At 41.6% G+C, this 14,232-nt stretch overlaps 1 protein-coding gene across 3 annotated transcripts in view; it reads right to left on the bottom strand.

Annotated features, from left to right (window-relative positions):
- LOC118815269 (tripartite motif-containing protein 67) overlaps positions 1-14,232 on the bottom strand; it is a 59,406-nt gene that overhangs the window by 5,554 nt on the left and 39,620 nt on the right. For 2 of the 3 annotated variants that reach the window (XM_036581268.1, XM_036581271.1), the window contains 4 exons: positions 12,519-12,672; positions 10,036-10,193; positions 7,297-7,435; positions 3,273-3,576 (listed from right to left, as the gene is read on the bottom strand). In XM_036581268.1, coding sequence (XP_036437161.1) covers positions 3,273-3,576; positions 7,297-7,435; positions 10,036-10,193; positions 12,519-12,672 — 755 coding nt within the window. The remainder of the gene's footprint in view (positions 1-3,272; positions 3,577-7,296; positions 7,436-10,035; positions 10,194-12,518; positions 12,673-14,232) is intronic. The other variant, XM_036581270.1, reaches the window with a different exon arrangement.

Here is a 14,232-nt window from a genome sequence, read left to right as displayed (position 1 = left end):
CAGTCAAAACAGCCATTTTTTCCACACCTCTAAAGTTCAGTCTTAGAAGTTGGTTGCATTTTTTTTTACTTCATACAATCCAAGTGATCCCAAACGCGTTCAGTGATGTTGGGGTCTGGACTGGGGTGGACAGTCCATTGTTCTGAGAACACCAGCAGCTTCTTTGTTTGATCTGCAAATGTTGATTTTCTCCTCTCTCTCAAAGATGAAAGGTTTAAGTGCTGTTTATCTGGAGGGGACAGTTCTGGTGGTCTACCAGGTCTTGCAGGTGGTTGTTAGGAGTTCAATTATTTGGAGATACCCTTTTTTGAGTGGCTGTTTTAGATGAAATAAATACTCAATAGACTCAGTAACATCAACAACATATCAATGATGTAGCAGCAGTGAATACATTCAGTAGATTATCAACAGAATTTTAATTAACTCTGTAAATAAAATCAGTTTATAATCTGCTGAATTCAGCTGTTTTTCACTGTATTTGGAGTGTGTAGATGCTAATCTGAGAGGAACTGAACATGTAACAGGTTTAATACAGACCTGGAGCTTAAGTGGATTAGGATAAGGTTAGATTAAGGTTAGGTCCAGGATTAGGACCAGGGTGAGGGTCGGAATTAGGTTTTGGGTTGAGGTTAAAGAGGTTAGAGATAGGATTAGGACCAGGGTGAGGGTTAGGATTAGGTTTTGGGTTGAGGCTAGGTTTAGGGTTAGGATTAGGGCCAGGGTGAGGTTTAGGATTAGGTTTTGGGTTGAGGCTAAGGAGGTTAGAGATAGAATTAGGGCCAGGGTGAGGTTTAGAATTAGCTGTTAGGTTTAGGATTAGGGCTAAGATTAGGGTCAGGTTTTAGGTTGAGGTTTAGGGTCAGGATTAAGGCCCGGGTGAGTGTTAGGTTTTGGGTAAGGTTGGGTAAGGTTAGGTTTTGCTTACTGTAAGTACCATATTAATTTACGTCATGCAACATCAACAATGCATCTACTTAACGTAAGTAATATATCAACATTACATCTTCAAGATATTAACCTCAGTGTATTCAGATGCTGCACTTCTGCTACTTCACTGATGTGTTACTGATACTCTGTTAAGGGTTTATTAATCATCTACCAAGGGCCACTCCAAATAAAGTGTTACCAGTTATTTCTGCATCTGTTCATCATTTATTTGAACTCCAGTTTTTGGAAACCACCTTTCTTCTTCCTTATGCAAGCAGGCTATCTTATATCTAATCTCCTCAGAAACATCTGAGGAAACCCCTCTAACCGGGTGGTCTCTGACTTTTGCTCATTACTATGTAGGTGCACTTGGTTGGTGAAGTTCTACAGACTGTAGTCCATCTGTTTCTCAACTGTTAGCCTCCTTTACCCCTTTATCAGTGGTCAGGACACCCAGTGAGCTGATACTATTTGGGTGGTGGAATGATATTCATCAGACATGTTTAAATAAGCTTTAGCATGTGGCAAGAAAAAGTTCTATAATCATGGTAACAAGAGAGGCAAAACACCAGTCTATTTCAGTCTATCATATGACTTCCAAGCATCTTTGTGCATGACGTCCAGTCACTTTGTAGGTTACTGCAAAGTGACTCAGCAAACTACCATCAGGAGGCGTTAGCCACTGCGTTATTGTTGGTTGTTCCCCAGAGCCGTGAACGCCTCCAACGCAGCACGCAGGAAGAATTTAGACTAGCACGTTAGCATGCTAGCGCACGTCCTTGCTAGTCACCTACAGACTGCCCATCTCCTCAAGTGGACTGACACAGAAATCCAGTATTAGCAGTCACCTAAGGGTTTGTCCACAGTAAGGAGGTTAAGGCTGCTCATGGAAACTTGGGGTGAAGGAAACTTGTGGAACCTCATCAGCAGCGTAACTACAATAAAATAAATGTGTCCTTAAAAACGACCTTAACTGAATAACTGGAAAATATGACAATGTTATTTCCGTGGTCTGATGGCTGAAGTACACTCTTAAAAAAAGATGGTTCTTCAAGGGTTCTTCAGTAAAGAAAATGGTTCTATATATAGACCATGAACACTCAAAGAACCGTTTGCACGATTAAAGAGTTCTTAGCATCAAGAAAGCGTTTTTCAATTGATGGAAAATGTGCATGAATGTGCTATAGATGGTTCTATATAGAACCTTTTTGAAGAGGGTTCTATATAGCACTCAAAAACCTTTTTGGATGCTATATAGAACCATTTCAAACGGTTTCTATATAGAACGATCTACAGCACATTCTGCATCAATCTGAAGAACCTTTTCTTGATGCAAAGAACCCCTTATTCATGCAAAGCGTTCTTTGAGAGTTCATGTGTTAAGAACCTTTTGCATGAATAAAGGGTTCTTTGCATTATGAAAGGGTTCTTCAGATTGATGGAAAATATGCATGAATGTGCTGTAGATGCTTCTATATAGAATTTTTTGAAAAGAGTTTTATATATAGCACCCAAAAGGGTTCTTCTATTCTTACAAGCTTGACATCGTAACAATAGAAGAACCTTTTTGGGTGCTATATAGAGTCATTTCAAAAGGGTTCTATATATAAGTTGATTGAAAATGTGCATGAATGTGCTATAGATGGTTCTATATAGCACCCAAAACGGTTCTATCGTTACAAGCTTGACATCATAACAATAGAAAAATGCTTCTGGGTGCTGTACAGAACTCTTTTCAAAAAGGTTCTATATAGAACCATGTACAGCACATTCTCCATCAATCTGAAAAACCCTTTCATGATGCTAAGAACCCTTTAATCAGGCAAAGGGTTCTATGAGAGTTCACAGTTCAAGAACCCATTGCATGATTAAATGGTTCTTTGCATCATGAAAGCGTTCTTCAAGTTGATGGAAAAGATGCGTGAATGTGCTATAGATGGTTCTATATAGGACCTTTTTGAAAAGAGTTTTATATATAGCTATACCCTTTTGGGTGCTAAATAGAACCATTTCAAAAGGGTTCTATATAGAACCATCTATAGCACATTCTCCATCAATCTGAAAAACGCTTTCATGATGCTAAGAACTCTTTATTCATGCAAAGGATTCTTTAAGAATTCATGGTTCTATATAGAACCATTTTCTTTACTGAAGAACCCTTGCAGAACCATCTTTTTTAAGAGTCTACATTACTATGTGATCTTGGCTACCCATGAGGCATTGATTGGATGTCAGGAGGCCCAGTGTGACTGACCGTTAGCAATAGCGCCCATTTAACTTCAAAAATGTTTGACCTATTATTTTGTTTTATCCTCCAGGCTTCGAGCCACCTAAGCCAGCCTCACCTGTTGGTGTGGGAGTTGTTGTGCATGAACCAGGAGCGGTTGTTGTCCACATACATGGCCCAGGCCTTATCGTCCTTGCCCAGCATGACGTCCTTCAACGTGTTAATGCGCGCCACGCCGAACGCAGGGTCGGGATGGTTGTCGTAGCGATCCACGCTAAGCTCCCAGTAATGCACACCTTTGGAGAAGGCGGCGGTCCCGAGCACCACGCGATCGTCGTAGCTGTTGCAGCTCACAGTCTGGTTCTCGTTGGAAAGGACGATGTCCCTGTGCGCTGAGGTAGGGTCAAAGGTGAACCAGGCAACTGTCAAAGAGAAGGAGAAGAACAAAAGGCAGTGTTAGGTGAGGCTGAGAACCTGGTTCTGTTGGTTGTTCTATTTAGACTCACTTTGACTGACCAAATGACTTGAGCTCTGCAAGACTGGCTGTGAAACTGAGTGATTAGCATTATGACTCGAATTTTAATCCGTATCCATAAGAGCGAACAGATGTTCTGGACTCTTTTTTACATGACTTCATGGTGTTGGAGGCAAAAAAATTGTTTTATTATTCAAAAATTTGAGGGAAATGAGTCCATTTTCATGCAGGATGAGCACTTAGAGCTGCCACTTCAGATGAGCTAATAAACGCTAAGGCTAAACACTACCAGTACAACACTTGCATAAAAGACCTTCAGTGTGTCCCAGTTCAGGGGGCGTGTCCTTCGAAGGTTGCTTAGACCCGCGAAGGCGGAACCTGTTTGTGCCACAGCACCGCTGTTCCCGCCTTTACCGCTGCATCACGAAACATGGCTCTTGTCAAGTTCTTTTAAAGTTCTTTAAAGATGGAAACTTTGATTTTAGTTGTTTATTTTTTCCTTTATTAGAGCTGGAGATGCTTCCCCGCCGGCTACTGATGAGATTGTTGTTTTTTTTTTTACATTTGTATCGTTAGCCATTCGCCTCAGTTTAAACCCAATCTTTAATTATAATTAAAAGTGTGCTCTTCAGCCACCATTCGCAGGATGCACCTGATGGATCCTTCGTTGCCATGGAAAAGAAGGACACATTTCTCGGCCGCATATGAGGGAGTCTTCGAAATGGGACATCCTAGTTGCGCCACTGTGACACAATCAGCCTTCAAATGCAGCCTCTGAAGAACGCAGCCCCTGAAATGGGACACACTGCTTGTGTAGAAGACGACCAGCTGAACTTAAATAACGTTAGATAGCTTATACAACGGAAAAGTCCTTGGCAACGCGCTCACATTAAGGCACTCCGGCTTTTCTGATGGCAGAGAAATGTGAGGAGCACTGCACGGCCTCTTCATCTATGGGGTTAACGCAGGGAGACCCTTTTGGCTCTAAGTCCCCCTCCGTTACAACTGCCACTAAAGGCCCATCTTACCTTTGATCTGCTTGGTCAGTGCAGAAAAAATAACAGAGCCAGTTTATGGGGAACCTGGCCACTTCATATTTTGTCCAATTATACAGGAAAAATGACAGTAAAGCACTAGAGGGCGCCCGCTAGTGGGTCCTCAATGAATTGGTGCAAAAGTTTCTAGCTATTCATTCATGAACTTCCTTTAGTTTGGAAAGCAGAAGGATTTTTCAGTTTTTCTACAGTAAAAAGGTTTTGGGCAGCTGGATGCTAGAACTACTGCTACTGAGTACTGATTGGTTAGCATTACTGCTACTGAGTGCTGATTGGTTGGCATTACTGCTACAGACTGCTGATTGGTTGGCATTACTGCTACTGAGTGCTGATTGGTTGGCATTACTGCTACTGAGTGCTGATTGGTTGGCATTACTGCTACTGAGTGCTGATTGGTTAGAATTGCTACTACTGAGTGCTGATTGGTTAGCATTATATGGGAAACTGAGTGCTGATTGGTTAGCATTACTGCTACTGAGTGCTGATTGGTTGGCATTACTGCTACTGAGTGCTGATTGGTTAGAATTGCTACTACTGAGTACTGATTGGTTAGCATTATATGGGAAACTGAGTGCTGATTGGTTAGCATTACTGCTACTGAGTGCTGATTGGTTGGCATTACTGCTACTGAGTGCTGATTGGTTGGCATTACTGCTACTGAGTGCTGATTGGTTAGAATTGCTACTACTGAGTGCTGATTGGTTATCATTACTGCTACTGAGTGCTGACTGGTTGGCATTACTGCTACTGAGTGCTGACTGGTTGGCATTACTGCTACTGAGTGCTGACTGGTTGGCATTACTGCTACTGAGTGCTGACTGGTTGGCATTACTGCTACTGAGTGCTGACTGGTTATCATTATTGCTACTGAGTGCTGACTGGTTGGCATTACTGCTACTGAGTGCTGACTGGTTGGCATTACTGCTACTGAGTGCTGACTGGTTATCATTACTGCTACTGAGTGCTGATTGGTTGGCATTACTGCTACTGAGTGCTGACTGGTTGGCATTACTGCTACTGAGTGCTGACTGGTTATCATTACTGCTACTGAGTGCTGACTGGTTGGCATTACTGCGACTGAGTGCTGACTGGTTGGGATTACTGCTATTAAGTGCTGACTGGTTGGGATTACTGCTACTGAGTGCTGACTGGTTGGCATTACTGCTATTGAGTGCTGACTGGTTGGCATTACTGCTACTGACTGCTGACTGGTTGGGATTACTGCTACTGAGTGCTGACTGGTTGGCATTACTGCTACTGAGTGCTGACTGGTTGGCATTACTGCTATTGAGTGCTGACTGGTTGGGATTACTGCTATTGACTGCTGACTGGTTGGCATTACTGCTACTGAGTGCTGACTGGTTATCATTAATGCTACTGAGTGCTGATTGGTTGGCATTACTGCGACTGAGTGCTGACTGGTTATCATTAATGCTACTGAGTGCTGACTGGTTGGCATTACTGCTACTGAGTGCTGACTGGTTGGCATTACTGCTACTGAGTGCTGACTGGTTAGCATTACTGCTACTGAGTGCTGACTGGTTGGCATTACTGCTACTGAGTGATGACTGGTTATCATTACTGCTACTGAGTGCTGACTGGTTGGCATTACTGCTATTGAGTGCTGACTGGTTGGGATTACTGCTATTGAGTGCTGACTGGTTGGTGAACTACATAAGGTACAGTTATATATATTATGCTGTTGTTGACTAAAGAATTGCATTATTTATATGAAAATGATGAAGCATTTATACACTAGCATTTTGCACAAAGGCTCCATAGGGATCAATTCATTCTGGACTCTGTTAGTGTCTGACAAACACAGAAGACATTACTGAGTGTCAATTCTATTCATTAGAAATTCTCTGAAAACTCACTGCGCCTGGAGCTCCCATAAAAAAATACAGTTCCCACTGTGCTACAACAATTGAGCCACCCACATCTGTCCCACTGAAAACAATGGGACAAAGCCTGGGTTCACAAACAAGGCGTACAAAGTTAACCCTCTAACAATAAACAGTGACTAGTGAAGTGTATTCCTGCGTTCCTGCGCTTATACAAAATAAAAATCTGATCTTTTTTAGATCATTTTGCTTATGTGTCAAAATAAATATTTTTATTTTTATATGTTTTGTGCATTGAGGAATCACATTATTAAAGAAGAAGCATTGATTAAAATGCAGAAATAACACTTTTTTGTGCAAACAAAGGGTTAATAGGTATAAAATCTGGAGTTCAGAGGCTACAATTTGTTTCTTCGTTACATATTTTGACTTCTACTTAAAAGTGAAAGATCCTCAGCCTCTCAGCAGGTCTCTACCCAGCAGACGTTTTAGTCTCAGCGGGACAGATAAGACAGAATGAGAGGAGTTTCTTCCTCAGTCACTGATTAAAGCCTGCCCTGCCCAGCAGGGGGTCCTTTACTTTCATGATCTGTGAGGTGGTCCCCACAGAGAGAGAGAGAAGGAGAAAGAGAGAAAGAGAGAGAGAGAGAGAGAGAGAGAGAGGAGGGAGGTTTAGAAAGAAGTGAGTGAGACACAGCGTGAACAATGAAAAAAAGAGTTCAGAAAAAGAGAGAGAGAGTGAAAGAAGGGCGAGAGACAGTCACTAACCATCAGACGTCTTTAAGACCACGGTCTTGCTGTAAGCGCCGACCCCGATGGAGTTGTACGCTTTGACGCGAGCGTTATAGGAGCTGTTGAAGTGGAGACCGTCCACAGTGCACAGCGTCTCCTTCCCTACATACACCTCCTGAGAGAGAGAGAGAGAGAGGGAGAGAGAGAGAGAGAGAGGGAGAGAGAGAGAGAGAGAGAGAGAAGAGAGGGAGGGAGAGAGAGGGAGAGAAGAAAAAAGAGTGTTGGAGAGAGAAGGTTAGAAGAAGGCAGAGAAAAAAGTCAGAGAGAGACAGAGAGAGAAGAAAGATAGAAAGAGAATAAAGAAGAGAGAGAAGTAGAAAGTGGAGGGAGAGATGCAAAGAGTTAGAGAGGACAGAAAAGAAGGAAGGATTTACAGAAAGATAGAGAGAGAGAGAGACAGAAAGGAAGAGAGAAAGAAGAAAAGCAAAAAGAGTGTTGGAGGGAGAGGTTAGAAGGTGGCAGAGAAAGAGAGAGAGAGATAGAGAGAGAAGAAAGAGAGAAAAGGACAGAAAAAGACGGAAGCATTTACAGAAGAGAGAGAGAGAAGAAAGGAAAAAAGTGTTGGAGAGAGAGAGGGTTAGAAAGAGGCAGGGAAAAGAGAGAGAGAGAAGAAAGATAGAAAGAGAAGAAAGAAGAGATAGCAGAGAAGTAGAAAGCGAGAGAGAGACAGAAAGAGAGTTAAAGAAAAGGACAGAAAAAGGGAAAGAAGAAAGGAAAAAAGAGTGTTGGAGGGAAAAGGTTAGAGGGAGTCAGAGAAAAAGAGAAAAAGACGGAAAGATTTACAGAAAGATAGAGAAAGAGAGAGAGAGAGATAGAGAGAGAAAAAAAAGAGTGTTGGAGGGAGAGGGTTAAAAGGAAGCAGAGAAAAAAACAGAGAGATAGAGAGAGAAGAAAGAAGGAGAGAGAGAGGACAGAAAAAGAGGGAAAGATAGAGAGAGAAAAGAGAGAGAGAGGAAAAGATTTACAGAAAGATAGAGAAAAGAGGGTGTTATGGAGAGAATGTGTGTGTGTGAGAGAGAGAGTGAGTTAGAAGCATGGATGGAGTGGGAGAGAGAAAGTTTGTAGAATGAGAGAGAGAGAGAGATAAGAAGTTAGAAAGTGAGAGAGTGAGAGAGAGATGGTGTTAGAGCATTAGAGAGAAAGAGCAAGAGAGAGAGAGAGTTAAGAGAGAGACAGAGGAAGTGAGTGAAAGAAGATGGGGTTGGAGAGAGAGTTAGGGATAGAAGAAAGAGAGAGTGAGAGAGTTAGAGTGAGAGAGGGAGAGAGAGATTAAGGGGGATGGAGTAAACATCTGGCGTGATCTGAAGAAACGCAGCACATTTGTCATTAATTATAAACGCAGAGATGAGCTGAAATGTTCTGAACTGTAGAACATCAGAGAATCTTCTGCACCGAGTGTTTCAGAGTGAAGAGCCACACAGACTAACAGAGCCTGTGAGAAACCTCAGCTCTGTTTCAATATCAGCTCATTAACCCCCAGAAAGCACGGCTGCATGCTGTACAAGCGTAGTATAATAAAGCAATAAGCCACCAGAGGCTGCGAATTACTGTGATTTTATCAGAGGAAGGTGGTTCTTAGGCACGACATGAAGCAAAGTGCCTAAAACTCCCTTCCCCATGATAAAAGCACAGTAACCCACAGCCTCAAGTGGGTTATTGTGTATAAAATACACAATTTTTCAGAAAATAATATGTTATTATTAATAAAAATCGACATAAACAGGAATTCCGCCAAGAAATGCAGTTCCTTTAGACTTCGGTATTGTTGCCAAGCAACCATGGACCACTGAATGAGGAGACCGAATGAGTTTGGTGGCCCATCGCTGTATCCTGCTGTCATTTCATGATTTTTTTAGCTTTTTCTCATATAACAATGAACATTTGACAACACAGCACTGTTTAATGCAATCACCTTCACTTTATAAGTACTTTTTGGTCACCAAATTACCACGGCGAGTCTTATTTAGCACCAATCCAGCGATGCCCCTCTTCTGACACTGGGGCTGAATCTCATATGGCTCCCTGCTCCCTACATAGTGGACTACATAGGAATTTAAATACTGGATCCTGCAGCCCAACAGAGCATAATATAGCTAAGAAATAGTCATTTGGGACTCAGACACATCCACACTGGATAAATGATGCACTATTTGGCTGTAGAGGCTTCTTTCATAGCTAGCACACTATATAGGGAGTATGGAGCCGTTTGGGATTCAGCCTGGATTTGAAGCTACTTCTGACTGAAACACGAACATTTGAAGCGTATAATCTATAAGTAAATAGTAAATAAGTGACATTTTACTGATGTTTTACTGTAAATCATACTGTACGTACTTTAATTTAAGGCTATAATATTAATGATGGAGGTGTTCAGGCTGTTGGCTCTTTTTGCCTTTTAGCTAGCTGACCAGCCTAGTTCTAGTAAAGAACATAAGTCGCCAGCCCCTCAGTTTAAACAAAAAACAGGTTCTTACTTCATCAGTACACTCGGTGGTCCATGTGAGCAGCATGAGTCAAAGATTATTCCATAAACAGCCGTGGCGCAGTAATACAGAGCTGTCGCTGTGAGGCGGTCATAGGTGTGCGTATATCATGGATTTTACAACGGCTTCGAACGCGGCTCAGCCAATCAGATATTAGGACCGGAACTGTCCATTTTATATTATATACATAGTCACTTGAATTCGCACTAGGAATAAATCCAGAGACTCGTACCCGATACTGTCCACCGTTTCCATCGTCCAGCTCCAGGATGTAGCCCTCCACAGGCAGGGCCTGGACTGCAGTTATCCTCCAGGCCAGCGTGACGCTGTTGTTGCGCGTGCAGCATTTTTCCAGCTGCAGCAGAGGCGCTGGGGGGACCATGGGGGTCTCTGTCGAAAGACAAAATGATTTCACACAGCACAGCACAGCACAGCACGGCAGGGTCAGTGAGAGGCAGAAGAGAGACAAATTCGTGCTGGAGGGGTAAGAGAGGGTGGTGAGAGTGCAATAACATGCATGGGGCAAGAACTGGCTAAGTGCTCTCCTGTGCTGATCTGCAGTCAGTTATGCAGGTCCTGTTTAATCTTTAAAGGGGAAGTCCACCGATTTTTCTAAATATCTGTATAGTTAAATGGTCAAGATGTGATGTGATTGGACCTAGAACTTTTCGGTTCTGCCTATTTTTGTCTATCACTACATGTCTGTCACACCTGCCACTTGTCATATCTATCTATCTATCTATCTATCTATCTATCTGTGTCTGTCTGTCTATCTATCTGTCTATCTATCTATCTGTCTGTCTGTCTGTCTATCTATCTATATATCAATATATCTATCTATCTGTCTATCTGTCTGTCTGTCTGTCTGTCTATCTATCTATCTATATATCAATATATCTATCTATCTGTCTGTCTGTCTGTCTATCTATCTATCTATATATCAATATATCTATCTATTTGTCTATCTATCTGTCTGTCTGTCTGTCTGTCTGTCTCTCTATCTATCTATCTATCTTAAATTATTCAGAAATTTTGAAAAATCAGTGGAATTCCCCTTTAATTCCCCAATAAAGGCTGATCCTGCATCAGCACAGCAGGGCAACTTGATATCCTGAAATGTCTCCTAAACAGGGTGGGAAAGGGGCTGTTTTGGGGGGTTTTACGAACAGTTCCAGAGAATTTAGCAGCTCTGAAATACCTCCTGTGCTCTCCATCTCTGTCTGGACCCCTGCATGCATTTGTTTCACTAATGCAGACTCCTGACCATCTGAAAGACGATATCGGACAGAGCATGTGCAGCATGTGTGAGTCTGGAGGCAAAGCTTTGAGGAGTTATGGAACATTTATTTGGGGGGAGGTTTGGAATTAAACCTATTTATTTTAGAAATTTAGTGTTTAAGCTGATCAGGCCTTTTTCCACTGATGTCCACTGCACTGCTGTGCGTGCTAAGAAAGACAATAAAACAGATTTGTGGGGTAATGGACTTCGGAGTAGGGAATTCTGAAATCCCACACTGGTCAGTCTCATACCAGTTCCATTCACAAACATTAATTATGACTGAAAACTGAAAAAATGTACAGCAAAGGTGCAGCAATGTGACCGATATGAGATTATGGAAGGAAATCTATTTAGTCTGTTCAGTAACCGTAATTGTGTTTGGTGGAGATATTCAATACAGATGTTCTGATTAATGGATTGATTAAATTTGACATTTTATAACAATTATTAGTGATTAATTGCGCTACACCTGCACACACAGTCGCATGAAGAGGATGAGTAGATATCCATCCACACTCCCTCCTCTGTTAACTAATGAAAATAACATGATAATACAACGGAAGATGGGACGGTTTTTATTAAACCAAATTAAACCCAATTATAATCGTCTCGTTTCCAATTTCAATAAATAACTGTGCACACTTACTGTATTAAATATGGTGGGAATATGGAAGTGGAAGATGTATCCATATTTATTTACATTATTCTGTAGTTTGGGTCGGTCCAAAAAACTGAAATACGGTATTTGTTAGTTACTTTTGTATTTCCTACATTTTAGTGTATTTTTGGTTTATGAACCAAATATCATCATAAGTCATTTTTATATAACCATTTTCCAGCATCTCTTTATGCCTGACAATAATAGAGGCTGTTTTTGTTACTGTTTTTTTTTTATATATATGTAAATGAGCACTGTTCCAATTGGAAGTTCTGTATTGCTTCTCTTAAATGGCACTCCGGGCTGAAACACTCCTTATAACGTCAGTGAAAATGGGCGGGGCTAAAAAGGCACAGGCCGAATAAGTGGATATATGTAAATGTGAAGGTTTTTGTGACATCACCAAAAACAGTGAGCTTAAAACAGGCTGTTTTTCATAGCTTATATTCCATAAATGGATTGTATGAACTCATGTTTTGAAATCTGAACAATGTTTACAAACTCTTCTGTTTCAAAATGGTGAGAAAAATTCAGTTTTCCATGATGGGGCCCTGTGATTCGTTCACGCCATCACAGGTATACATTTCTATATTGTTGCCACCAACTGGATATATACTGCAGTCATGGAAGATAAGAATGAAAGAATAGAAGATGCAGTTGAGAATATCAGTTATAAATAGAACATCTGAGGTGAAATTATTTCAACCTAAACATTTTCAGTACATTTTGACAATACCGACTAATATAAACATAGTGAAACTGTGTGTGTGGGTGGTACCTTTGCCCTGCGTGAAGTCCAGCTGCAGGATGCTCTGCATTAGAGGGTCAGTGTTGATGCTGAGGGCGAATTCGGGGCAGACCTTTGGCTCCAGAGCCCCCTTCACCCACTGCTCCTGAGAGGCCTGCACACGCTTTATTAACGCATCTGATATCTGAGAGAGAGAGAGAGAGAGAGAGAGAGAGAGAGAGAGAAACAAATAATAGTTCACACATAACTATCACTTTATTATCGGTTCAGACAATATATCATCCAGTACTAGTCACTCATCTGTAGCTGCCCTCTACCCATTCATCACCGGTCAGTTTCTGTTGTCCAGATTTTATTAGGGTGGTGTATCATTCTCAGCACAGCGCTGACACTGACATGGTAGTGTGTGTGGAGCTGGTACGAGTGTATCAGGCACAGCAGTGTTGCTACACACTGTCTACAGTAAAGACCCCGGGGGTCCTTAAAACCAGCAGAGCGGCTTTGTTCTCTCCATGAGAAGAATACAAAACCCTGGTTTTAACAGGCCCCTTTTATGCTTCTTTAGATGGTAATCGCTCCGGATATCCCCATAAAACTCCACACACTCTGGATTAAAACCTAAATTATTCAGGCCATCAGAATTTTTTCCAATCGTTCTCTCTTGTGAAAACAAATGTTCCAATTTCAGGCCTTTTCATTTCCCCCTATAGGACTGTTTTCAAAAGAAAGCTGCTGTCGGACTCAGAAACGCTCAGACGACAGAGGAACGGCGTGGAGAGAGGAGCCGGAGAAACCGCGGGAATCGATACTTCATAAAAATTTCAACTGGAAGGCGCATCGATCCTCCACAGTGGCATTCAGATCTATTTCATCTGCTTCCAATAGCTTCTATTAAAGATGAATTATTTATACAGAGTAATGGCTGAGGGCTGCGTAACAGGTGAGTCTTCGGTTCAAGTTGCTACTTAGCCTCTGCTGAATTTCATATCTCCATTATTGTCCTCCTCCTTTATTTGAGATGAATGTATATTGACTTATATGGGCCTTATTCTCCAGTGTCCAGTGGTACACTGGCCAGAGCATCAACACAGAGTCAGGAACAGAAACAAAAACTGAAAAAAGAGCAGTATATTACTACGAACAAAAACAAAACTGAAATCATCCTTGACTATGCTGGAGCACATATGCCAAAGGGGAATTCCACCCATTTTTAAAATTTCTGTATGACTTAGTGGTTGAGGTGTAGACAAAGTCATTCAGAGTAGTTTGATGTGAAAAGGTTCTTTGCTAAAAACTCACTGATTCACATTTCTTTACAGTGGTGGTGATAGGAACCAGGGGCCGTATACAAACACCCTAAAATCTTATCAGTTTAGTCACCATGACGACTTCAGTTAGGACTGAATTTAGGACAGAAGCTCTTACAGAACAACAGTTCCTAAGTTAATAATGCTATTACTCAAACTCAATCTACTCTACACTCTTTAAAATTATGGTTCTTCAAGGGTTCTTTAGTAAAGAACATGGTTCTATATAGAACCATGGACACTCAAGGAACCCTTTGCAAGATTAAAGGGTTCTTTGCATCATGAGAGGGTTCTTCAGACTGATGGAGAATGTACTGTAGATGGTTCTATACAGAATCTTTTTGAAAGGGTTCTATATAGCACCAAAAAGGCTCTTCTACTGCTGCGATACGAGCTTCTGACCTTTCTGGTGCACCATGCAAAGAACCCTTTAATCA

The sequence above is a fragment of the Colossoma macropomum genome, unplaced genomic scaffold (assembly GCF_904425465.1).
Source record: "Colossoma macropomum unplaced genomic scaffold, Colossoma_macropomum, whole genome shotgun sequence".
In the NCBI taxonomy this organism is placed as follows: domain Eukaryota; kingdom Metazoa; phylum Chordata; class Actinopteri; order Characiformes; family Serrasalmidae; genus Colossoma; species Colossoma macropomum.
Note: the sequence above shows the minus strand (reverse complement) of the source record. Positions and strands in the feature narration are given on the sequence as shown.